A 27095-nucleotide genomic window follows, 5' to 3' on the forward strand; every position below is an offset into this window, starting at 1 on the left:
CACGAACAGCTACCCGAGAGGGAAGGGAGACTCCGCCCACGAGGAGGTGAATGATTCCAGCGACGGGGTCCCCGTGGAAACGGTTGCTAGGGTGTTGCTCAGGTACTGGAATTGACGTTGTGTTTAATTTTGCTTCTCTCACCGAAGCAGTGGTAGCGGTATTTTTGTCGTTTGGATGATAGGGTGTTTTAGGAAAGTTCCGTTGCTTATTCCCTAAAGAGTAAACAGCGGAGTGTGGTGTTTATGGTATTTCATGTTTCTTTTCAATGTTTGCGGTTGATTTATCCTGGAAAAATATTGTAACAAACATGTGTGGCTTTAGAAAAAAATGTAATTAGATAATGTACAATATAGAATAATAAAACAAATGCCTGAAGGTTTAAATAGAAAGGAACAGTAGATCGTTACATCATTAGCTACATACAGTGAATGACACAAAGAGAAATAAGTGTGTGGTTACCATGGCATCAGAAGCCTATATAAATACCTCCAATGTTTGTTTTCAGACACACTTTCCCTTGTATCGTTGAACAACAAATATATATATATATATATATATATATATATATATATATATATATATATATATATATATATATATATATATATATATATGGCAATTTGCTATCAATTAAAAAAGTCTGTTTTTAATTTTTGCCCTTAACAAAAATGTCTGTTCTAAAGTTGGTGTAGGAGTTGCCAGGAAGTGTTTCTCGCCTATCAGGAAGTTAACAAGACCAGCGGTACTGAACTGTCGTAAAACGATTGGATTATTAACGGAGGTAACAGCGTAATTATTTGCATACATTACTGCTTATACACATACGTTAGATAATAAAATGAATGTATTTTAAACCTAATTGTAAGCCGGTTGTGTTGTGTGAAGGTGATCTTTGTGTGTTTTTTTTCTTAGAAAGTATCGAGTCATTGTCAGAAAGCTGGATTATTAACTGTGGCTAGTTTCCTTTCAATTTTAGAGATAGGATTTGTAAGGATTCAAATGTAGAAAATATTTTCTGCTGTGCTTAATATTTATTTTAATAATATTCTGAGTGCACTGCATTAACTTTTCATCCAAGACTGTTCATCCACATTTCAAGAATAAATGTGCTTCTTTATGTTACAACTTGGAAAGTATTCAATATAAAGTGAACATGAATTACATTTAGAAAGCTCTTTAGTGGATATTGTCTTTCTGCATACATTTTGTAGATGAATCGACATTATACTATAATTTAGCAGTCACACCTTTGGCTGTACTACTATACTTTTGCATAGGTATGCATTCGAAACAATACTGATGCTCAAAAGGTGACCCGTTTTAAATTCCACAGACCACAGGGGTATCTAGTGCTGTCTGTAGTTTTGAAAGTAACCAGGGCTAACCAAAAATGCAATGAAAACTTTAGTATTTTTGAACACCTTCCTTCCTATCTTACCCCCACTATGGTAAAGTGGTGCTTAGACCAAGGTGGTTTCACTGAAATGCTGCGATGGTTCTGAGGCAGCTTTATGAGGTACAAACACCCTAGTCTCTGTAAATCGCCTTGGATAAAGGCGTCTGCTAAATAAACAAATAAATGAGCAGGCAAATCAATTTGTAATGAGGCTGTAAATGGTATTTTAACAGCCCTGCAGTTCTTTTGTGTCAGATGGCATTTTAAAATACTGTGAAAATATGAATAATGTAGTCCAGAGGGCTTGTGTTTTCAGATTTTTTTATTTTTTTTATTTCAGTCAGCACAGACGCTTGTGAACCACCTGTCAAATTTTGTTTAAACATGGAAGTTATTTTTTTACTTGTTACAAGAGGCAATTGTACAGACATGCTGTGGAGGTTGGTCACAGAAGTTACAGTTTTAAAAGATACTAAAAGATGGTTTGATCATTTTGATCAATGCTATTTAACCAGAATAGAAAATGCTTAGACATACATGATTACATTTTTATTGATTCAAATAATATCTCTTATACTGAAGTAATAAAATTGGGTTTAAAGAGGCTTACCAAATAGCCTAACATATATACATTTAATTATGTAAAAAGAGATTTGTTTGCCATGTTAATCAAGGTAATCGTGATAATTGATTTGAAGAGTTGATATTATTTGTGTAGTAATACTTATTAACACAATCTAATTATGTGTTGCTGCCTGTTCTTAAGGAAGTATGCATCATACTGGCTGAAAATGTTACAATATATTTTTAATGGTAGTTTGACTGTTTCTGAGTCATCTTTGTCACAAAAAACTGCCAGCCTGACAGCTTTGCATGGTTCAGGGTCAAGAACGTTTTAAAACGGGTTACATTTAATGTGCGTGGGATTCTTAGAGGGGTTTGTCTGGCTTGTCACATTAAATCAGGTGAATGGGCAGGTTTGTAAAGCCCATGATGCACAGTGTCCTTCAGGAATGGATAGATAGGGGCGTGCTTATCTTGATGGAACACTTCCCACACCTGACTAGAAACAAAATATGAATTGCAGAGCAAACTGCATCTGCCATAATATTGTGGTACTGACATGAACCTTGACTCGCTTTGTAGGTAGCCTAAAGATAGTCTAGTTGAGGTTATAAATGACCAATTTTTAATTAGTAAAATATTGAAACACTCAGACGTTAGCGTGTCTTCTCTCAGCAAATATTCAAAGACATTTTCTCTGTGTTGTGTGTGGTCTTTCCTTCTGAAAACTCAATGCTTTCAGAAACCCAGTAAAGTGGGTGGTTTTAATCTAAAGTAAAAACTGCCTGGAAGAACATAATACAAATGCAATGATAAGATAACCGGAAGGGATAGTCTGAGTGCTCAATGAAGGCATGCCAAAGACTGCTGTACATCCAGAATGCTCTGACTCATTTCTTTATTCCTGGAGAAATTTCCTTGCTACACCTCAAACAGGAATTCCCATTGTGAGTCGTACTCAGCTGTTCTAAACGGTGGGTTTGGGGGGAATGCAATTGTACGTGTTTTGTTTCCGCCAAATTGTCAAATACATCCTAAGAATCACATGCTTGCACAGGAACAAATATTCATCCAAGAAAGCACATGAAAAGTATGTACCCTGCAGGCTTATAAACATAATGATTAGGACTCTTGAGAATGTTTTTATGCTAATAAGAGATAAGAATACATATATTTTTAATATCTTGGTTATTACCCCTTTAAAGTCATTGCAAACTCAAACCAGCTTACTGAGATATTTTCTATTTTGAATAGTGAATCGTTTCAAAGGGCAGTAATCATGAGACCGCCTTCATATAAATCATCTGATTCATCCAACTCTTTTCCAGAAAAAGAAATAAGGTTTGAAGTAAGCTGTTGGTTTAAGAAAAACACCAGCATCTCTTTACCACAGGGCCCTTTCACTGTACTTAAACTTTCTCATGTTACAAAAGCATCATTCACTGAGTTTCAGTTACAATATCATTTAGTATTTTAAGGTAGACAGCTCCTCTGCTCAACGGGACAACTGGTAGATTATTTGTAGGTATTTTTTTACAGAGTACATGCACTATATAAACCTTTCTTCTGACAACAAGCTTGTTGTACTGTAACCTATCCTTCTGTAAAGAGAGTTCAGTGAAACTGTCTCTTACTGGTTTTTCCTTGTTATCCACTACAAACAGGTTAGCAGTTTCAGGGGGGGGTTGGACGGTTCAGAGAATTAATACAGTGCTACTATATGTGGGGATGACCATTCAAACAGCTAGAGTATCGAGTGCAATCTCTGAGGATGAACTATTGTGTAGGCAGAAAGGTGGAACAATCACGATATGTTTACATTCAAGATGGATCATACGCTGTTCCACATAAAAGCAACCCCTGCATTTAGATTTGGAATCATAAATATGCGTAATACAGCATGAAATGATTAAAATAGCATGCATGAGTCTGTTATATTTCTGATTTATGGAGCCCCCTCACAAGTGTTTGCTTGTCATGTATTTTAGGTAGGAAGTTTGAACAAATAGGATAAAAAAAGGGTGTTTTTATCTTCTGTTGTCTTCGAGCAGCCCAGCGGAGTGGGATTTTAATGCACTGTGTGTTGCAGGAATGTGAATAAGGTCACAAAAGAATAAAGAAGATCATGGATGACACAAAACAAAGTGCGGGGAGAGCCACGTCCAGTGATGGGAGGTTTCTCTCCAGGATGGCTCTCAACGATAACAAAGCTGGAATGGAGGGGTTAGATAAAGAGAAAATCAACAAGATCATATTGGAAGCCTCAAAGGTAAGCACAGACACTGTGCAGGATATTCTGTTGTTTTCTGTTAACAACAAAACATATGAAATCCTCCCTTTACTCTAATATAACAACATATTCAAATGATAACAGACACTGACAATCACAAGGTGATTTATTTTCGCAGAGAATGACTTGAATGAAACTGAAGAAAAAAATATTCTAATTGTACAGCAGCTAACTGTGTCTCTGAGACTGAACTTTTCTTTGCTTCATGCAGGATGGTTTTCAGTACACCAGGTATCCATGGAAACAAGCAGTTGTAGCTGTTGTAATACCTCTGTTGCTTTCGATCACTCCGAGCTTTTCAAAGTACTCTCAGAATAAATCAGTAGCTCGGGTTACTACTTAGTGATTTAGTCACCGCCCCCGTCCCCACAAAACTAAAATTGCTTGTAGTTAATGACATTTATGACATTTTAAGCAGATTTTTGCCTTCTAACCACATTTGGTCTCATTCTACCCTACCCTTTAATTCTCTTGTTAAAACACTGGGAGCATACACTGCATTCAGATCTGTCACTAGAGATGTTGGGAATCGCTAAGTCAGGCTATGCTCTATGTAGACCTGAATATACAGTGGCTCTCAAAAGTATTCACCCCCCTTGGACTTTTCCACATTTTATTGTGTTACAACATGGAATCAAAATGGATTTAAGTAGGAGTTTTTGCCACTGATCAACACAAAAAAAGTCCATAATGTCAAAGTGAAAAATAAAATCTACAAATTGTTCTAAATGAATTACAGATATAAAACAGAACATAATTGATTGCATAAGTATTCACCCCATTTGCTATGACACAACTAAATAAGCTCTGGTGCAACCAATTGTCTTTAGAAGTCACATAATTAGTTGAATGGAGTCCACCTGTGTGCAATTAAGGTGTTTCACATGATTTCAGGTTAAATACACCTGTCTCTGGGAGGTCCCACAGTTGTTTAGTACATTTCCTAACAAAAACTACATCATGAAGACGAAGGAATATTCAAAGCAAATCCAGAATAAGATTCTTCAAAAGCATCAATCAGGGGTAGGATATAAGAACATTTCCAAGGCATTGAATATCCCCCGGAGCACAGTAAAGTCTATTATTAAGAAATGGAGAGAATATGGCACAACTGTGAATCTGTCTAGAACAGGCCGTCCTCAAAAACTGAGTATCCGGGCGAGAAGGGCACTAGTCAGGGAGGCCACCAATTAGACCTATGGCAACTCTAAAGGAGTTACAGTCTTCCACGGCTGAGCTGGGAGACACTGCATACGGCAACAGTAGCCCAGGTGCTTCACAAAACTGGCATTTATGGGAGAGTGGCAAAAATAAAGCCATTGTTTAAAAAATCTCGGCTAGAGTTTGCCAGAAGGCATGTGGGAGACTCTGAGACCAAGTGGAAGAAGATTCTATGGTCTGATGAGACCAAAATAGAGCTTTTTGGCCTCAACGCTAAGTGCTATGTTTGGTGCAAGCCTAACACCGCACATCATCCTGAGAACACCATCCCTACCGTGAAACATGGTGGTGGCAGCACATTGCTATGGAGATGCTTCTCTGTGTCAGGGCCTGGAAAGCTCGTGAAGATAGAGGGCAAAATGGATGCAGCAAAGTACAGAGAAATCCTGGAGGAAAACCTGCTGAAGTCTGCAAGAGACCTGGGACTTGGGAGAAGATTCATCTTCCAGCAGGACAACGACCCCAAACATACAGCCAAAGCCACACTGGAGTGGCTTAAAAACAAAAAGGTCAATGTCCTGGAGTGGCCAGTCAAAGCCCGGACCTCAAACCAATTGAAAATATGTGGAAAGAGTTGAAAATTGCTGTTCACCAAAGGTCCCCATCCAAACTGACGGAGCTTGAGCAATTTTGCAAAGAAGAATGGGCAAGAATTGCAGTGTCTTGATGTGCAAAGCTGGTAGAGACTTATCCAAATAGACCCATGGCTGTAATTGCTGCCAAAGGTGCCTCTACCAAAGGGGGTGAATACTTATGCAATCAATTATTTTCTGTTTTGTATTTGTAATTAATTTAGAACAATTTGTAGATTTTATTTTTCATTTTGACATTATGGACTTTTTTGTGTTGATCAGTGACTGTAGCTGTTCATTCTGGACTGTTTGGCTTGCACTGTTGTATTAATCATCACAGAACACCAGAAACAGACTCTAGGCATGTTGAGCACATTGAAAATGTTAGTACATGCAGGTAATTAATAAAACCCATGCAAGCGCAGTAAATATCTTGCCAATTAAGATATGCATCTGATTACTAAAACTTATTTTAAAACGTTTTTATTGTGAATCACATTTCATGGAATGTATTATTGCATTGCTCAGGTTAAATAGCAATGATCAAAAAAACTTTGAATTCATAAAATGATTATTTGCAGTCTGTTCTTTTGTGGAAGTTGATGTGAAGTCAATTGTAAAAAAAAAAAAAAGAAACGTTTTGTTGTAATTTTTCTAGGGTTCTCGGTTTTATGAGAATGAGTTAAAGAAGGAGCAGCAAGTCAACCAACGAATCGAGAAGATGCTGCAGCAAAAAGAGCAAATCACTGAGCAACAGCTCAGCAAAGCACAATCACAGGTATACTGTATGCTTGTGTTTAGATCCATAGTGAGCATCTTCACCTGGAATCATTGCACAATTGATGTACGATTAGTTTTACATTTAAATTGCAAAAGTAAATTAATTAAGCTTAGTTCATGGATTGTTATTTATACCCTACTAACAAAAGGTGCTATTCAAGTATAGTGCTGTATTGCTAGAGGTTCCAAGCCTGTTCCCAGTTTATCCCAGGTGCTCCTTAAAATGTCCCAAAAAGGGTTATGAGTTTTAGTCAAACTGTGAGATTCATATTGCAATCTGCATTTGTTTCAGTTTCAGTGTCTGCTCATACATTTATTTTGACTCACCATGTATAAATGTGGTTTCCGGAGACTTCTTTGATAATCAGATATGCAATCACTGGTTTTCTCTGATGCAGTCATCCCCTAAACTGGTCATGAGTTTTACAGCAAACTGCATTCTCAATGATCACAAGACTGTAAGAAACCACAAGACCTATATGAACTCAACAGAATACTCATTTTCCCAATCATCAACTAGATTATTGTTGCTCAGGAATTCCTACCATATTTCAGGATTAACTAAACTCTATTTGTGATATTTCTTTTTAAATACATTTTGTTATGTTTGAGGTGTGTTAGCAGGCTGGCTGGTTATCAAACTGTTGAGTGAATTCTGTTTTTTTACAAGGCCTGCTTACCCTTATTGCAGATAAGAACGGTCGAGCAGAGACGTTTCTGCAGAAATTATTTATAGATCCTTGGAATTTAGAGTGGTTTTGTGGTTGTTCCAGCAGTGTTAATAAATGGTGTAGTCTACAGAATTGTGACAGCTGTGGAAGGGACACACACACACAAATAATTTCTTACTGTTTCTTACACATTTTTCAAAATCTCTTCTGTAACAAAATTACCAGAAAGTCAAAAAACCTTTATTTTTGTTTGAACAACCAGTTTTTATTTTTGTCACAGAGAGGGCATCAAGATAAAAATGTGTTTTATTCTAAGCTATACCTCTAGAAGAAATTTATCATAGATTATTAAGTCAGGTTGTTTACCTTCTGAATAAATAAATATAAAGGGGACATACTCGTTCTGCATCAGTGTTTTTATCCCAGCTGGTAATGCTTATCAAACATATATGTTACAGTGTATACTTTTGAGTTTTAACATGCTATCTAGAGACTTAGGCTTATCCAATTGTGTTTGCCTGCGTGATAATATAAAACGTTACAATTGTTTTTCGTGAAATATCGATGGTCTACATTCAAGAGAATCTCACTATAATGAAAGTCATTATTATTATTATTATTATTATTTATTTCTTAGCAGACGCCCTTATCCAGGGCGACTTACAATTGTTACATGATATCATATTATTTTTACATACAATTACATTATTTTTTACACATTATTTTTTTTACATACAATTACCCATTTATACAGTTGGGTTTTTGCTGGAGCAATCTAGGTAAAGTACCTTGCTCAAGGGTACAGCAACAGTGTCCTCCACCTGGGATTGAACTCACTACCCTCCGGTTGAGAGCCCAGAGCCCTAACCACTACTCCACACTGCTGCCCCTAAGTCATTGCTCTGGAACTGTTTCACACCTGACATTGTTTGTGAAATTCAAAAACCCAAGACATGCCAATGTTGCTTTGCTGTGTCCAGGTGGAGAAGCTTGCAGTGGAGTTGGAGAGAGGTCGTGAGCTTGGATACACCATAGTGCACGTTGACATGGATGCTTTCTATGCAGCTGTGGAGATGAGGGACCGCCCAGAGCTGAGAGATAAACCAATGGCTGTGGGGTCCATGAGCATGCTGGTAAGAATGCCCTTGCAATGTGCTGCTAAGCTCAATATAATATAGAATATATAATATAAAATACCTGCAATATAAATATTATGAGATCATTAAACAAGTGCTGCAAATATCGACTCATCAATCCTAAAGAAACTACTCCCCTGTAGGTCAGGCTTAGTGCAAAAGGAACTCCCTTGATACAATGAGCAATGGTTCTGGTGTGGCTGTGGAGATTATTTGATGGGGGTTGTGCTTGATAGGATTTCATTACTGCCCAGCACACTTTAACAATTACATATTAGAGAGTGTTTTGAGGCATTGCATTTCTGGCTTAATAAACTGAAAGACCCCTTCTGTGGAGGTGTGTTTGCTTGTTGCTGGGTTGGGCTAGCTGGAACTTTAATACGTTTGGTGCCAAAGATTACAAATGTGAAAAGGCTGTTGAATAGGAACCTTCTACTGTAGCTTAAGTGAGCCCCTGGACTCTTTTCATCAATGTTATTTTCACCAATTTTTTTATCACAGGAAAGCACACCTTACCAGTAATATTACAGAACTAAAAACCAGAATCTTAAGTGCACCATTGTAAATGGTTCCCCGGAGAAAGAAAGGATTCAATGGCTTCAGAGAGAGCTTTTGTCAACTTTACCCAAGTCTGGCTTTGAGTGCCCTACTTGGAAACTGATATATAGTTTCAAAAGCAGTGCCTGTGGGGCTGCTTTTTCCAAGCTACCCTTGAACCTTGAGTGTTGCAACAGCAAGAACATAAAACCTTCGAAAGACAGTGCAAGTTAAAATCTTTAGTTACTCAGCGGAGAAAGTGAGGAAGGATCTAATAAACTGTTATGGGATTTATTGCCACAGGGATGTCTTGTAGACAAATCTTTGCTCTGATGAGAATTTTAAAGTGTACAGCTTTTTTTTCTGTCAGTGCCTGCTCCTGACAAACAGAAGCTCTGCAGGCATTGAGTAAGAACCGATCAAAGGGTGCTCTGTGTGTTCCACCTTCTCAGAGGGCAAATGTTCACCACATGATCTAATGTACATGTGAGTGTGTGTGTGTGTTGGGGGTGGGAGGGGGAGTATTTGCATGGGTTGGGGACACAGGTATATCATTTATCAACAACGTGACATTTTTGGTGCCTGCAAGTTTAAAATGGTAATCATGTCATTTAATTTCTTTCTCATTTCAGTCAACTTCTAATTATCATGCTAGGAAGTTTGGAGTGCGTGCTGCCATGCCTGGGTTTATTGCAAAGAAACTGTGTCCCAGCCTGATCATAGTGCAACTGCACTTTGACAAGTATAAAGCAGTGAGTGCAGAGGTAAGCCACTTATCACCAGCTCAAGGCTCCTGGTTTAAAATAACACATTTTGTTCCCCCTTGTAGCATAATTGTATGTATTTGTGGTTGTGTTTGTATTATATATAATGATCCATCGAATGTTCTACTTCATTTTTCATATTGTGGGGGTGCTATAGCATACAAGGATATCATTGGCTTTGTTTAAACCATTTTTTTTAACCACCAACTTTTTTAGTACTGACATCAGTAAAATTATAATTTTCCTTATTTGTACCTTACATAGAAGGTACAAGAATACAGCCAGTGAAATGCTGTTAAATGTTACTATTTCTCTGAACATGTTATCACATCACTAACATTGTCAGCAGGTAAATTAACTAATAGATAAACCACATGGAGAAACTGTCGACCCCATGCACACACCGTCCACCCCGTGTGTGGAACCAACAGGCACAGCAGCATTCATTCACTTTCTGTTATAACATAGTGTATATATGCCCTGTGTCAGAGCATTGAAGAACATACCTTGAAACTGTATTTCAAGTTGTAATGTGTAGACGAGGGAGTGGGTGCCTGTTGCTCACATACATTATTCCTCAGTGATTATTATTTATTCCTTGTAACAAAATATAGGAAATAATATTGAAACATTTAAAAGAAAGGAGGTAGGGTCCAATTGTACTATTAAGCATCTCCTTATCATTTTCTTTAATTCCACTACTGCCACCAATTATTAAATAACTCATATGTCCAAACCTTTTGACAAATTGCATTATTTTCTGCAGCTTTTTTTTTGCATGCAAAATTACTTTTTTCAATGCTTGTTAATAGTTTTATATTCTGTTGCAGGCTCATTAAATATTTTAAATATATAAAGTTGATTGGCAAGAAATTGACTTCATTACTTTAAACTTTTGAACCATTCTCTTTCTGTCTGCATCAGTTCATACATGAAGAAACATGGAGTCACTTCAGGCTTCAAAGTTAAGACTTGAAGCTAAATACTTGAATAGACTGCGTCTGAGCTTTGTAACGGCTGTGTCCTCTTCCTGTTTACCCTTGCTCTTTACATATTATAAATACAGTATTTGTTTCTTTACAGCAGATGACCATCCTGATAAAAGGTTTCATTTAGTTTTTATTACTTTTTTTATTTCAAGGTGCGAGAAATATTTGCAGACTATGACCCGAATTTCCTGCCGATGAGTCTGGATGAAGCCTACCTGGACATCACGGAGCACCTCGAGCAGAGGCGATGCTGGCCGGAGTCCAGGAGGACCTGCTACATTAGCACAGACAGCCCTTCTGAAGGTGCTGAAGGGGGAATTTTGCAGGGCCAGAATTGTCATTGTATTGGGACATGAATACACATAGGTTAAAGTTCATAGTTCAGGAAACAGTCCCATCAATCTTACCTGTCATGCACTTCCATTCACTATTAGAATCTTATAGATTGTTCTTTTTTTTTTTAAATAAACAATACAGTATCTGGTACTGTATTGTCACGTAGGTCAGATCACCTCAGCTGTGTGTTGAGGGTGAAGTGGCTCACCGGTTGCCAAGCATGTCACTCAATTTCATTAAGTTATAACTTGGTCCCTCCTACACCTTGCTCTGGCATTGGTCGAGCTCTAGCATCCTAATAAACCAATCTAGCTGTCAGGCCCAACCCTGGCTTCTGAGGGCTGATGAAATCAAACTCTCAAGGTAGTACAGCAGCAGTATCTCCACGCTTTACACTGTTCATGTGAATGCTGCTCAATACATTTCTAAATGATCACAAAGTGAACACAGATGGAAGAGATCTGAGTTCATCAACACATACCATACCCGTTCAGCTATAGAGGCAACAGTTAACCCAACTACCAAGCTAACAATAGGAAAATAAGCAAATCTTCTCTTGTGTTTTTTGTCTAAGGAGGGAGTGTCAATGAAGGTGATGGGAACACTTCTCCAGTGCTTTTTGAGGACAGTCCCCCTCTGCCTCCACAGAAGGCTGTAGTGTTTGGAATTTCAGCTGAGGAGGTGGTGAAGGAAATGCGCTTCAGAATCGAGCAGAGGACCACATTAACAGCCAGTGCAGGTGACACAATCTTAGCATTCAGTGTTACATTTACACCAGCAGTGGAAATACGACTCCCATTCCATAGCAGTTTGATCCATTCCTGGTTTTACTATTTTAACAACACACATCTGTTACCTATACACTGTGGCTAATCAAGGGTGAAACTGCCTCTGAGCTCTTTTAGCTTTTTCATTCTCTATTTAAAGTATTTGCCATGCCTGTGATTTAACTGAGCTGCTGTAGTTTGTTCTGTAATTATAAAGAAACACTTTCTGAAAAGTCTTAATGAATCAAAAGATGACCGTTTAAATTTAAATTGCGTTATTGTTTGTTTTCGTGGAAATGACCAGTTCAATTCAGATGCATTATTATTTTATTGAACCCTTTTCTTGGACATGCAGTTATTTAATGAAGAGTGGTGATGCTTAGATAATGTCATTCTGTAGTGTGCCTGGTCTCTAGCTAAAGAAATAGATTGTTTCTAAAGAGTTGGATTAAATATGATTATGTCTAATGTTCTGTTATTTCAGGCATAGCTCCAAATATGATGTTGGCAAAAGTTTGTAGTGATAAGAATAAACCAAATGGTCAGTATATGATCCCCCCCGATCGACAAGCTGTGATGGACTTCATCCAGGGATTACCTATTCGGAAGGTATGGCTTTTAGTGAATATTTGGGAACAGGAAACCGTTAAATACAATTATCTTTCCAGTGCTGTTGGTTGTGTAGTTTCTGTGACAGTTATAAATGGGTGTACTTCAGAGATTGCTCTGGGGCATTGCACTGGCCAGATCAGCCTCATGTGTGTCACCAAAGCCTGAAAAACAAGCTTCTAATGATAGGCACCGGAACATGATTTACATACGCTTGTGTGCACAGCAGATCTGATTACCTTGCAGTCTTGTACATTTTGTATTAGGATCTACAAATAAAATATACTTGCATGTCTAATAATTGACATTTTAATGACCTTAAAAATATGCAATATGTATGGAAAAAAATACTACATCAAGTTGCTATTTAAAATGAAATTAATTATTCTTCAGTCGTGATTTATCTGTGCTTCTGTTTCCTGTCAAACTGGATGCGTGCTTGCGGAGCTCACTTAATGTTGAGGTTGCTAGAGGTAATTAGAGAGCTGGACCGGTAACACAGAGGCTGTGTGGTCCAGTGGTTAAAGAAAAGGGCTTGTAACCAGGAGATCCCCGGTTCAAATCCCACCTCAGCCACTGACTCATTGTGTGACCCTGAGCAAGTCCCTTAACCTCCTTGTGCTCCGTCTTTCAGTTGATGCATAGTTCACACACCCTAGTCTCTGTAAGTCGCCTTGGATAAAGGCGTCTGCTAAATAAACAAATAATAATAATAACACAGGACAGGCAGCGATGGCACAAATAGGCGGCTCTTGTTGAAAAGGTTAAATAAATCTACGGGTCTCGTTATATTTCAAGTTGTATATTTTCATAGTAGCTGCATGGCATTCAATTTGCACGATGTCTGTATTGTAGCCTAAATAACTACCGGTATTATGAATGAGTTGTGGTATTCATATGAGCACTAAACTCATTCACTGGATTTATGTTGAAATTGAATGCAGCTCCACACGACATACAATTACAGCTCCAGCTCTGGATTAATAAGCCCCATCATTTTGGCAGCGCAGTGGCAAACTCCTGTGTTTCCTAAGTCTTTTCTAAAAGGAGATTCTGGGGAGAGTTTTTCTGTCTGGGTTGATGATTTATTCTGTAATATACCCTGGAGGCGTTCGCTGTGTATCACAAGTTTATTTATTTTAAATGAGTTATTTAATGAAGAGTGTCTTCGTTTTTAGTAATACAATGAAGTGTATTGTTATCCATTAAAAGTGCAACAGTTTTATATCAACTGAATATTAACTGTATTTATTAAAAAAGAACAATATTTGAAATGACTCGTTAACTTTGTGAACAGAACCCTACAACTACACCGCTGTTTCCAGAAGACACCTATCGGTATTAAGATATATCGGCTTGGGTTTTCCTCTGTCCTTTATTGTTGAAAATGCCCCCTTGATATAGCACTGTTTAAGCAAGGCATTTCAGAATGATATGCTTGCCTTTTTTCTGTCCCGTGAGATTCTGACTCGCTCTAAAGCAGCACAACGCATTTTTGACCCAGATGGCCTTTCATATGTGTGCACGAGCATAATATGGTTTGTTTACTTTTTGCTGTCTAATACTTTTAAATAGAAGCTCGAGAGCTGCTGTGTTGATCCTGTGGTTTTATTTTATTTATTTATTTTTATATATAAATCTCACATATCACACAGAGCTATTTTTGATTTGCCATTTTTGCAACTTCTGGTCAGGCAGTACATAAGTGCAAGTTATTTTTGTCATTTCTAGCGAATGCGAACATCGGATTTTTGTATACGAATACATGTCAAAAAATATTCGTTTGAATATTCGGATATTTGTCCCAGCACTAATATACATAAATACATGCACAACAAGGCCCAAGAACCTGTGTGTATATAAGAACATAAGAACATAAGAAAGTTTACCAACGAGAGGAGGCCATACGGCCCATCTTGCTCGTTTGGTTGTTAGTAGCTTATTGATCCCAGAATCTCATCAAGCAGCTTCTTGAAGGATCCCAGAGTGTCAGCTTCAACAACATTATTGGGGAGTTGGTTCCAGACTCTCACAATTCTCTGTGTAAAAAAGTGCCTCCTGTTTTCTGTTATGAATGCCCCTTTATCTAATCTCGATTTGTGACACCTGGTCCTTGTTTCTTTTTTCAGGTCAAAAAAGTTTCTTGGGTCGACATTGATACCTTTTAGGATTTTAAATGCTTGAATCAGATCGCCGCGTAGTCTTCTTTGTTCAAGACTGAATAGATTCAATTCTTTGAGCCTGTCTGCATGTGACATGCCTTTTAAACCCGGAATAATTCTGGTTGCCCTTCTTTGCACTCTTTCTAGAGCAGCAATATCCTTTTTGTAGCGAGGTGACCAGAACTGAACACAATATTCTAGATCAGGTCTTACTAATGCATTGTAAAGTTTTAACATTACTTCCCTTAATTTAAATTCAACACTTTTCACTATATAGCTTCCCCACATTGTCTAGATGAAGACATTTCTGAGTCAACATAAACTCCTAGGTCTTTTTCATAGTTCCCTTCTTCAATTTCAGTATCTCCCATATGATATTTATAATGCACATTTTTATTGCCTGCGTGCAGTACCTTACACTTTTCTCTATTAAATGTCATTTTTCCATGTGTCTTCCCAGTTCTGAATGCTGTCTAGATCATTTTGAATGACCTTTGCTGCTGCAACGGCATTTGCCACTCCTTCTATTTTTGTGTCATCTGCAAATTTAACAAGTTTGCTTACTATACCAGAATATAAGTCATTAATGTAGATTAGGAAGAGCAGAGGACCTAATACTGATTCCTGTGATACTGGTTACCTCACTCCGTTTTGAGGTTTCTCCTCTAATCAGTACTTTCTAGTTTCTACATGGTTTTTTTTTTTTTTTTTAATGCATATTTTATTGATTTTTCAGTTGTTTTTTTTAAACAATCACAAGCAGGATCCAGAAAAAATATACACTATAAACAAAGACACATAAAAACTGAAACTAAAAGACACATTAGAAACTAAATAAATATATTACATAATACACAATAGTGAAATTAAATTAACAACAAAAAAAAAACTGTAAAAATAATTAATGTAAAAAAAAGGGGTAAGTCTAATAAGCAATTATAGCTGAGGGAGGAAAACCCTGCCACAAGAGAACCCGGCCCATGATAGAGATCCGCCCCACTCCTGATATCATAAGAAGGGAATCTTAGTACGCTTAATGTGTTTTGGATGCCCACTGTAGAAAGGGGCCCCAGACATAATCAAATATGGGTATTTTTTTTAACAGAGAATAAGTTATTTTTTCGAAACTGGAAAGTTGGGACATATTAAGAACCCAATCCTCAAGTGTAGGTGCTGAATCACTCTTCCAACGTCTCAGAAGTATACGTTTTGCTGTGGTAATTGCCAAAGTGATCCACCTCACCTGGAAATGTGTTAGCTCAGATAAGTCAACTGTTGACCCCAACATTATAAGCTTTGGGGAAAGAAGGAACTGTTTTCCTGCAACTTCAAACATGATCTGCGAGATACGTTGCCACCAGTTAGTTAAAATAGGACAGGACCATATGATATGTGTTATTGAACCTACCTCCCCATTACACCTCCAGCATTTATCATCTGGTGAAATATTAAGCCTGTGCAGTTTTTTGGGGGTCCAGTGCCATCTGTGTAGTATCTTAGCCTGTATGAACCTATTCCCCATTTCTCGGTAGGCTGTATTCAGATTTTCTATACATGAGTTCCATTCTAACTACTCCCTAATCCATGTGCATCCATTTCCTTGAATCCCTACTGCGTTCAGTTTGAGAATTAATCTTTTATGTGGGACTTTGTCAAAAGCTTTCTGGAAATCTAAATATTTTGCAATTATCCATTGTCGATGTTGCATCCTCAGAAAAATCAAGCAGGTTAGTTAGACACAATCTCCCTTTCCTAAAACCATGCTGACTGTCTCCCAGGATACTGTTACCATATAGGTAATTTTCCATTTTGGATCTTATTATAGTTTCCATAAGTTTATATATAATAGAAGTCAGGCTTATTGGTCTGTAGTTACCTGGTTCAGTTTTGTCTCCCTTTTTGTGGATCAGTATTACGTTTGCAATTCTCCAGTCTGTCGGTACAACCCCTGTGTCAAGAGACTGTTGCATGATCTTGGTTAGCGGTTTATAAATAACTTCTTTCATTTCTTTGAGTACTATTGGGAGGATCAGCCCAGGGGATTTGTTTATTTTAAGAGCTCCTAGTCCCTTTAACACTTTTGCTTCTGTTATGCTAAAGTTATTTAAAACTGGATAGGAACAGGTCGACATGTGAGGCATGTTGCCCGTATCCTCCTTTGTAAAAACTATATATAAATGCATGCACAACAGAGCTCACAAATCTGACTAAATGTAGGTGTTTATTAATGTGATAGGGAGGTAGTGTCAGATATGTGATATAATGGACAAATATAATAAATACTTGTCTACTAAGTAACATGTACAGGACACAAAGAAGGGTAATTTTATATATATATAGTATTTCTGATTGGTTTTTAAATTTATTTTTAATTCCTTTCCATTTCTGTCCACGGATAGGAATATCAGAGCCTATTCTCAAACTTTTAACTCACGTGGTATTTAAAAACACTAAAGCATGGATATCAAGTCTCAAGGTTTACCCGTGTTTTCACGGTTTTCACAGTTTTGAGAGTCTCACAGCCGTGCAGTGGATTCTCACGTTTGTGTATAAGTTTGTTATTGTTTGCGAGGCTGTGAAACCCTTTATACATGATACAGCGGTAAATCCAATACAACTGTCCAGTTGTTTTGGGGGAGTGGGGGGGGGCTTCACCATGAAGAGGTGTACATTACCATTCTGTATTCCTGTAGCTGCTACGCAAACTCCCCCCTTACACTAAAGATAGAATTGCCTTGTTGTCTCAAACTGACGGTTTGTGCGAGCCTTCTATGTTTCTGTATACAACCGTCATTACTCGGACAGAGTCAAAGGAGAGGCTGTCAGACTGTCACTGTCTCGTTCACGCAAAAATTACCACAGAAATAAAAGAGAAATGGACATCAATGAGAATTTAATTATTAAAGTCGAAAAATATAATGTTTATTGCAACCTCCCCCCCAAAAACAAAATCTAGTGGTCTAGATTAAGGTTTTTCATCAATCCCAAGGTTTTTCAGCAGGGGTCTCGCTGGTATGAACACTTAGGGGTTGACATGTCTGCTAAAGACAAGTTTTGTTTTTGATTAATTAAATTATTTTAATTAGCTGCTTTATTCAGTTAATCAGTTGGGTATTTTTGGGAGGCACGTTGTGTGAAACACATTTAATTTGTTCCCAAGCCTATCCAATTATTGGCGAGCTATTTGTAGCAGGCTCGTTCTGGGATTGTCAAGCACTGTGGTAGTGATCTCCTTGGTGAATACAATGGAAAAGGGTAATGTGTGTGTTTGCTGAGCTGAAGGATGCATGGATGTGTTTTCCCCTCCAGGTGCCAGGCATAGGGAAAGTGACAGAGAAAATGCTGAGAGCCCTTGGGATTACTACCTGTGCTGAGCTGTACCAGCAGGGGGCACTGCTCACCCTCCTTTTCTCTGAAACATCATGGCATCATTTCATGGAGATATCACTCGGTTTGGGTTCAACACATATTGAGAGGTCAGCCTGCTGCTTTTAACATTTCTACTGTATAAATCTTAAAGAAAATAACTCGGAAGAGACACTTGTATATAGTGTGCAGAAGATTTTAAAATGACATTTTCATTTTTTATAGTGTTTAAACCCATTGTTATTCACAGGCTGTGTGTAATTGGCATCTATCTGTGCTATGACCTTGTTATGGGCTGCTGTAAATAAAGTTTCCTTTTGTGTTGGAGTGGTCAAGGTTAAAGTAAACATGCGTTTACTGCAGCTGGTCTTCAACAATGACTGTGAATGATGTGAATATAGAAAAGCTGGATTAAAAAGCTGACTATTTCTCTGATGTTGTTTTTCATTGTACAGGGATGGCGAGAGGAAGAGTATGAGCACAGAAAGGTACAGCGCTTCAGTTTTACTCCTGAAGATATTGAGATAAGGACACTGGTGTTCATATCTGTGCATTTAAACAAATGCTGCAGTGTCAGTAAACACCCTTTTCATTGTATAGCATTTTGTCGCAAATGTCTTTTTAACACAATCACAGTTGATTTTTTCATCCACGTTCCCTGAGTCGTCAATCAGAATGGGGAATGCTGTGGACGCCATGTTGGCTGAGAATGACTCCATTCTATCTATTTATTTTATTTGTTCATTCATTTAACCAGGAATAGAATGACACAAAGCCTAATTTACATGGCAGCAGTAATTTACATGGGTCTTCTAGCAGCAGTAATTTCACATCACTAAAAACACCATGACTCTAAAAAACATTATCATACATTCAGTCTGGGATCATGAAACATTTACACTTGGATAGTTCTTGGACCTGACTCAATAAAGTACATTTAACCTTAGTGATTTAAGTGTTTAAAGTCAAACATTCTGTTTAAGTGCTATTCTGTGTAAATAAAAGTCACTCTGAGAGTTGCACTGATGGCAGCAGCAGTTTGTTGCTTTCATTGTAAGCTTACATTTCATTTCTTATGCGTTGCAGGACTTTCAGCGAGCTGAGTAACGCAGAGGATCAGTACAGCTTCTGCCGTGAACTCTGCCACGATCTCGCTCAGGATCTGCTCAAGGAAGAGTTGAAGGTACAGGGCAGCACTAGAGCCCATACAGCCATTTCACAAGGGACAGCCTCATATATTTGCCAAAACAATAAACAGATTAGTTACCCTCTCACTGTTGCTGAAACCCAATTATTGGGGGTAAAATGAATCCCAACCAGTCATTCTGCAGTGGTATAGATTCCATAACGTGGCGTGTCGCTGCATGTGGGGGACTTTTTTTTGTGTCAGTTTTGGAAGAAGGGACATTCATTCAGGTCTATTCAGGAATACAAAGATATTTAGGACGCCGTCTGAGTTGGGTAAACAAACAAAAAAAAAAAAGGCAGCAAATTACCCATCAAGCACCACAAACCTGCAGGGGCAGACTCTTTTCACTGTACTGTCCCTGTACAAAAATAGATATTCAAAATCTGACCTATAGAGCTAGAATGAATCAGTCACGGTGTGGTCTGCAGTATTTCTGTGTGGGCATCTTTACAGTTACTGTACTGTTTCATTTTGCTTCATAGATGATTGTAAACTCTTTTTATAACTGACAGAGCTGCAATAACAGTAGAAGGCATAGTGAAGAGATCTCTTTAGCCATGCTCCTTACTAAGCTAGAAAGCCGCTATAAAACCTTGTATCTCCAGATTAGTGTGCTGGAATAGGAAGCCTGTCTTGTAATTACTTCCTGGCATTGGAAAAACTGTGAGCATCCATCACACTCCAACTACACCTGTTAACTTTCTGATCACGTAGAAGGGAATACGATTGCAAGGAGCGTGCCAGTTGCTCCCTGTGCTGCAGCCCTGAAATCCATGCCATGAAATAAGAGAGGGCAGATAGGACTGACTGAAAGTGCTGCTGCACTTGCGTGTGTCTCAGGGGGTTACAGAGCATGCATAAAACCCAAGGAAAATGATCTATATAAGCTTTCAAAGTGTGGTGGGAGTACCTGGCATTCTCCTTCCAGCAGATGCATTGTAAGAGAAACACATCTGCACTCACCAGTTCAGTTATTGCAAGGGATACTGCAATGATTTCCCATATAGACTGGATTGCTTCAGGATTGCTTCGGAACTGTTTTTTCATACTCTTTAGCAGTCAGCAGCTCTAGAAAGCACTGCAATATGTGAATCAAAGATTTTAAAAAAGGAATTTGTTTATGGGGGTTATTTTTTTTCAAATTGTCTGTTTTATTTTTTATTTTTTTGTATGAATTTGTACCTAAATGTTATTTATTGCACCAAAGTGAGCCGAATGTGCTTTTCTCATTCTTGAGTTTCTTATGCTCTTATTTCCTTAGCCCTGTCATGCATGAAATATTGGAAATAACTGAATATTTTTTTCATTGCTTTATATGACTGTATGATGCTGAAGTTTACTATCTTCAGTTCTAGGTGTAGGCTGGTGTAGTGCTGCTAGAAACGAAGAACAGCTCCTGAACTCATAGTCAAAGTATTTCAACACAGAATTATCACCAAAATAAACCACACTATTTGATTATTATAAAATAGCTGTGTGTGATATTAGCCACATGGTCTGCACTTTACAGTCTTTCTGTACCAAGCCCAGAAAGTAAACATACAGTGTTGGCTTTTCTTTTTGTTTATTATTCTTTAGTCTGTATTCTTTTCAGTATGCCAAACACAGATAAGGTTCAGCTTCATAGCAAAAGGAAATACATGTTATAGGTTCAGTGTAAAACTGAGACTCTCCCTCAAACAAACACCTAATCAAAAACTTGTTTCTGTGGGATCTCGCTGTCATTCACTTTCACTGGGATTTCAAAAACAATCTGACATAAAACCACCCTGTACAGTTCAGGGTTGGGGTCAATTCCTGTTTATCTATTCCAGTAACCACCTGCTATTGATCTTTAATTTATTTTGCAGGGAAAAACAGTAACCTTGAAACTGAAGAACGTGAATTTCGATGTTAAAACCAGGGCTTCCACTGTGTCTTCTGTCGTCTCCACTGAAGAAGAAATATATGCTATAGCAAAGGACCTGCTGAAGACAGAGATTGATAATGCCCGTCCACAGCCCCTGCGATTAAGGCTTATGGGTAACACTAATTCTATCTGAAGAACATAACTCCACAGTAACTACCTAAGTGGGTTTGACTTGGTGCTTGAGTGCCGATTGCATAATCATATACAGCTATAGCCAAAGGTTTTGCATCACCTAGAATTTTAGGGTTGAGATATATATATATATATATATATATATATATATATATATATATATATATATCATTATAGTTTAGATCATGTAATCAAAGAAAATACAAAATGATATTGCCAAAGTTTGCCAGAAGCCATAACAGTATTTCATGTTAGATTTTGAAATGTACAATTTCAGTTTTTCATTAAGTAAGCAGTGTGTAATTCACTATGCTAATGTAACATTATTCAGCAGGTTTCTTTCAACTTTATGAAGCAAAATGTGTTCGTTCTATAGGGTGATGCAAAACCATAACTGTACGGTACAGATAAGTTGTCTGTAATTCAGTCTAAGGCATGGTATATTTGTTTTTCATTTTAACTTCATAGATACCAAATCACTTTATTTTTTCCTGTAAGGAAATGAGCTTTGTGGTCATTTAGCATTTGTGACAGCAAAATGATTGCAGCACTGGAATCAATGAATTATTTCATTAATCAATTTCTTAACCTGTCCTTTCTCATCAGAAGCTCTGCCTTTGAATCCAGGCTAGGATACTGGCCTCATTTCACAGCTGGTGATCTCTTAGCTGCTGTGTGATTCTGTTTGTTCTTGGTACAACAGAACAGATACCACAGCAGACAGTAAAGCTAAGGGAAGATGCTCAGTAAGATACCAGTCATTCATGGTCAAGTACAGGCTGTTGTGAGGGAATGATGAGCAAGGATGTGCAGTTTGTGAAATATTCACTTACAGCAGTGTCCGTAGGGATTTCTTACAAGGTGTTTTCCTCATTGCGGATAGTTCTGCGTGTTTCACCAAACCACTTCCCTGACAGTACAGTGGTCACTCACAGTCCCTATGTTCTTCTGTCTGATTTAGGGGTACGAGTCTCTGGGTTTCCGGCGCAAGAAGATAAGAAACCTCTCCAGAAGAGCATCATTGGTTTCCTCCAAGCAGGAAAACAGGTGGCTCCTACTACTGTGGACAATGTCAGCCAAGACACCAGAACCAACTCGGGCGAAAAAGACAGCAGAACCAACGCAGGCGAACAAGACAGCAGAGCCGACACGAGCGAACAAGACAGCAGAGCCGACACGAGCGAACAAGACAGCAGAGCCGACACGAGCGAACAAGACAGCAGAGCCGACACGAGCGAACAAGACAGCAGAGCCGACACGGGCGAACAAGACAGCAGAACCAACACGGGCAGTCAAGACAGCAGAACCAACACGGGCGAACAAGACAGCAGAACCAACATGGGTGAACAAGAAAGCAGAACCAACACAGGTAAACAAGACACCAGAGCCAACACGGACGAACCAGAAGGAGCTTTGAGTTTCTTTAACAAGAAGAGAGCTGCGCGAGAGCAGGCTGATGAGCAGCAGCGACAGTCCTTCTTTGAGAAGGTCCAGGCCCAGAGGCAGCGACTCCTGGAGACACAGCAGGCCCGTGACCATGGGGATGCTCCGATCAGCCACAGAGTCAGAGAGGATGAGGGAGGACCGTCATCAAGCAGAAACAACAGACCTTTGGGTCAAAGCTTCACTTGTCCTGTCTGTTTCCAAAAGCAGAACACAACCAATCTGGAGACCTTCAACAGGCACATTGACGAATGCTTGAGCGGATCTCCAGTGGATGAGCCCAGTTTAGTCCCTGGTGTGCAAGAGGGTGCAGACCTGATAGTCGATGAACCTACAAAAAAGTGCCTGGATAATAGGACCTGCACTTTGCCAAGGAGGAAAGATTTGAAATGCGACAGAACAGTGGGCATAGTGCAATTGGAAGACATTTCACTGGGTCATTGTAGTACTTCCCTAATCCTCCCTGTCAAGCACGGTGCTGATATAGTAACATCAACAAAGACAGTCCCAGGAGGTACAGAGAGTTTAATGAACATCACACATCCTATTAGGGAGTCGTATTCTAATAATGTAGCTTCAGTTAAGGAGACAACCATCTCACAGGGTTGCCGAATAACAAGTGTTCCCAGTGACAGTTCTTCAAAAAAACACAACAGCACTGTAAAAACAGGAGGGAATTTTGAGCAGGATGGAGTTAATCCCAGTTCAGGGCTAAGTGCAGGAGTTCCTGAAAGCAAGGGGGATGTTGGGCTGACACTCGGAGAAGGTGCTCTGAAAAGCTGGTCTTTAAAAGGGCAAGAAGACACCGCCCTGGTGTGTCCTGTCTGTAACCTTAAACAAGAAACGACTGACCTGTCCCTGTTCAATAGGCATGTAGATGTTTGTTTAAATCAGGATGTTATACAGGAACTCAGAGAAGAAAGAGCTTGCTCACATAATTCAAACCTTATGACACACAGGAAGTGTAAAGGTCAGTGTTTGCCTTTTCAACAGAATATTTATATCGGATCGGTTTGTGTAAAATACTTTTTTTTTTTTTACCCCAATTTATTTTTTAATTATTTATTTTAACTTAAAACCCAAACAGATTTTCGATTGGAAAGCTGTAGAAATCCTAACAAATCCCATTTCTCTAAATCTTAGGAATAATTGTTCTCATTTCTTGAAGGTTTACTATTTCCAAAATTGATTAAAGGAAGCACCACAAAAAGCAGGTGATACCTAATGTTGAATGTCTATTAGTTGCTGATGCACGCAGGTATTTAGGCACTCTTTTGCTTTTTGTCTTTAGATAGAACAGGCACATGTGAAGGATGTAGGCATATACAGGGTATATACATGTCCATGTTGATTCTTCTAACCTGTAAAGATGGTAAAACACGATCCAAAAAGCTGGAGGATTGTTGGTCTGCTTGTGTGTCTGTCTTTGTATTCAATTTAGAAATGTTTGAAAGGTACTGTATCCCAGATAAAATTCAATATGAGTGAAATATGAACAGTGGCGTTTGATGTCCCTAAATAAACTATAATGACACCGTTTGAAGCTCACAATTACTTCTGATTATGGAGTTTCACCAAGCAGCTGTTTAAAAAGAGGAGAGAAAAGGCTAGGGCTTCTTTAATCTCAGTTTGAGAAACATACTATAGCAACATCATTTTAGTGCTGCCTACAGCATGTTATTACTCCTTTTTCTTTGTAACTCCAAATATTTTGCAGCTACTGTATTTTGCATAAGAGCAATCCTCAGAAAAGGTTTGACTCATCCCGATTGGATTCCATTATAATGCACTGAGTCACTGAGAACCATCTTAAGCAGCAAGGGCAGCACAACAGAATTTGAAGAAATATTGAACCACGTTCCTGATACTGATATAACACTGCTGTGGATTATTGATATGTACGGGTTCTTATCATTGTGATACCATTGTTACTGTGGTACGATTATGCTAGTGGCAAATGCCCTTGCCCTCTAATTAAGCTTTATGTTTGTACAGCTCAATGAAGACATCGCTGAAGAATAGAGTTTGAAATGTCACAGAGAAGGAACACATTTCGTTTTATTTTGTCAAGGCTTCAACCATGAGTAATGAGTTTGCACAGGAAATCCGTGAGATCTGTGCATTAGTAAAAAAACACCACACAGAACAGCTGACTTGCATGTGCCATCATATCACTTATGAGGACCTGTGAAAAGAGTAATGCTAGTGAAGATGGCAATGCCTTTTCTTATCAGCCATTTTTGAGTCTTTATTGTTTAGCTGGATATTGAATTTCACAGATTTTTATCCATTGAAGACAGAAATTGCTCCAGATTTTTATGCTATCAATTACAGCTGCACTTTATAAAAGACGAGGGGTCTTTTCAAATCCCTCAGCTTTCAATTCAAGACACCCTGCCCTCTTTCCTTTCAAAAGCTTGTTGGATCCATTTTGTTCCCCAATTTAACTCTGATAAGGATAGAACCATTTAGAAGCCATTTAGTTCAATTTTCTACCTTGATAAGGGCTCATCTGATGGCTGTATTTTTTATAAGTGGTTTTTTTATGAAGAATATTTTTCTAAGAATTTGATTTCTAAGAATATCAAAATAGTGTAATCAGAACATAATTTGAATACAGTACACACCCCATTGCATCTGGATGTTTGTTGTTTTTTTTTACACATATTCATATAATCAAACTAAAACAATCCTGTTCATCTAAACATAATAACTTAAAATAATTACAAGTCGTATGATGCCTTTTAAAGAAATGTTATCCTTAAGTTTTTCAACCAAACATTACTCAGCCATTGCATTTATAAAGCCTGTGTGCATTGACATTTTGATGTATTTTAATGTATTTATTTTTCTGCAGGGAAGCCAGAGGATGGACAGAAGTCTCTGAATTCAAGAAGTAAAATAAAAAGGTAATATTGGCCTTCTTTAAATGTTGTTAGATTTTTAAACTATTTCAATGTACAGTGTTTGTAACCCAGTAGCTCCATGATGTTTCTTTTTTATTGGATCATCCATAAACACACATCATCCTAAACATGCTGTAGTTTACTTAAGCACAAGTCGATCCAACAGTGCTCATCCAATGGCCCCCGGTTATAACAGGAGCACTCGCCTCGCATTAGGGTGATACCAGATCCAATCCGCACTGCAGGGTGTTTAGCAACAAGGGCACAGGCACATTTTCTGAATGGAATAAACCAATTTTAACAATATAAAACTAGCAAGGAATTACTCTGAACACTAGCTTACCTACTCCTGGCTGCAACTAAGTTGTTTCTTACTAGTTTATGCCATTTATTTATGCTTAATAGGGCTTTAAATTTATTCCTGAATGTAACATACTTTAAGAGTACAGGTGTTAATGTTGGCATCCGGTCTAAATTGAAAATCTTACCTGTCCTGCAGAAACTCCACATCCATAAGAAGCTGAGATTGTGCACCACTGTTTTTCAACCTGTTTATATTTGGTATTGTTTTCTCCTTGTTGCAGATCAGGATCTCCACCTCTTCACCCGGTAGCGAAGAAGTCAAAAGCCCCTGCCACCAAGAACACTATCGACAGGTTCTTCAGATAGACGGCTGTACAAATAGCAGCCAACCAGGCATAAGGAGTAGCATCAGAGCCTTGCAAAAGAGCGCTCTCTGGAAAGACACTCATCATAGTGCAGAATTACTGCCCAGGATCGTGATGGGTTCATTTCTATTGCCAACGCAAATAATCATTTAGCTTAAAAATAGGGCACCAGGCAGGTGCTCTGCCAGTGTGTCTAATGGCCTGTATTGCCTCGGGTATTATAGCTGCTCTTGCCAGTCATTAAGCCCTTAAGGTACACAAGTAATTGTGCAGTTGTTCAAACGGTTTCTTCTTAAAAGACATTTGAGAGTGACTTAAGTATCACAAGGAAACTGACCATTTGTATGACCAGATCCAACCTGTTAGTAATTTAAAACCCTGTTTTGTGCACCTCATTGCAACAATAAGACAACAGGACAGCTATCCCTGGTACCTTAAAGGGTCAGGTGGCCAGTAATGGACACACATGTTGTTCTTTGTTGGGGTCATAGCTATAAGATGGGATATTGCCTACATTTAGCTTTTGTTGATGCACTTGCTTAAATCCTATTGGATATGTTATGCACTTAATATAATGAACTCCTTTTTTATTCTGTGAATGGTATAATGAAGAACTGAAATGTTAGCATCTGCTGCAGTGTTGGCGATAGATTTAATTAAATTTTTTATTATTGTCATAATTCAGGA

The 27095-nt window shown here is 38.3% G+C and overlaps 1 protein-coding gene across 5 annotated transcripts; it reads left to right on the forward strand.

Annotated features, from left to right (window-relative positions):
- Nucleotides 1–14: 14 nt before the first annotated feature.
- On the forward strand, nucleotides 15–26901 carry LOC117973433 (DNA polymerase kappa-like). 5 transcript variants are annotated; one of them, XM_058992317.1, is made up of 16 exons: nucleotides 15–102; nucleotides 685–782; nucleotides 4051–4230; nucleotides 6703–6822; nucleotides 8476–8628; nucleotides 9801–9932; nucleotides 11074–11224; nucleotides 11832–11996; nucleotides 12509–12633; nucleotides 18105–18271; nucleotides 18617–18649; nucleotides 19248–19344; nucleotides 21201–21372; nucleotides 22353–23804; nucleotides 25692–25743; nucleotides 26325–26901. In XM_058992317.1, exons 3-16 carry the CDS (start codon nucleotides 4087–4089, stop codon nucleotides 26407–26409), a joined length of 3048 nt encoding a protein of 1015 aa, XP_058848300.1. In that variant the 5' UTR covers nucleotides 15–102; nucleotides 685–782; nucleotides 4051–4086; the 3' UTR covers nucleotides 26410–26901. The 5 variants fall into 5 exon arrangements, with proteins under 5 accessions (XP_058848300.1, XP_058848429.1, XP_058848404.1 ...); XM_058992446.1 differs by having other exon boundaries at nucleotides 22353–23348; XM_058992360.1 differs by lacking the exon at nucleotides 15–102 and adding an exon at nucleotides 137–246.
- The last annotated feature ends 194 nt before the right edge of the window (nucleotides 26902–27095 follow it).

The sequence above is a fragment of the Acipenser ruthenus genome, chromosome 1, assembly GCF_902713425.1.
Source record: "Acipenser ruthenus chromosome 1, fAciRut3.2 maternal haplotype, whole genome shotgun sequence".
NCBI lineage: Eukaryota > Metazoa > Chordata > Actinopteri > Acipenseriformes > Acipenseridae > Acipenser > Acipenser ruthenus.

Coding starts and splice junctions, on each gene's coding strand:
- LOC117973433 (XM_058992317.1), top strand. CDS start 4,087: ATGGATGACACAAAACAAAGTGCGGGGAGAGCCACGTCCAGTGATGGG. Junction 11,997..12,508: donor CACATTAACAGCCAGTGCAG/GTGACACAATCT, acceptor CTGTTATTTCAG/GCATAGCTCCAAATATGATG. Junction 12,634..18,104: donor AGGGATTACCTATTCGGAAG/GTATGGCTTTTA, acceptor TTTCCCCTCCAG/GTGCCAGGCATAGGGAAAGT.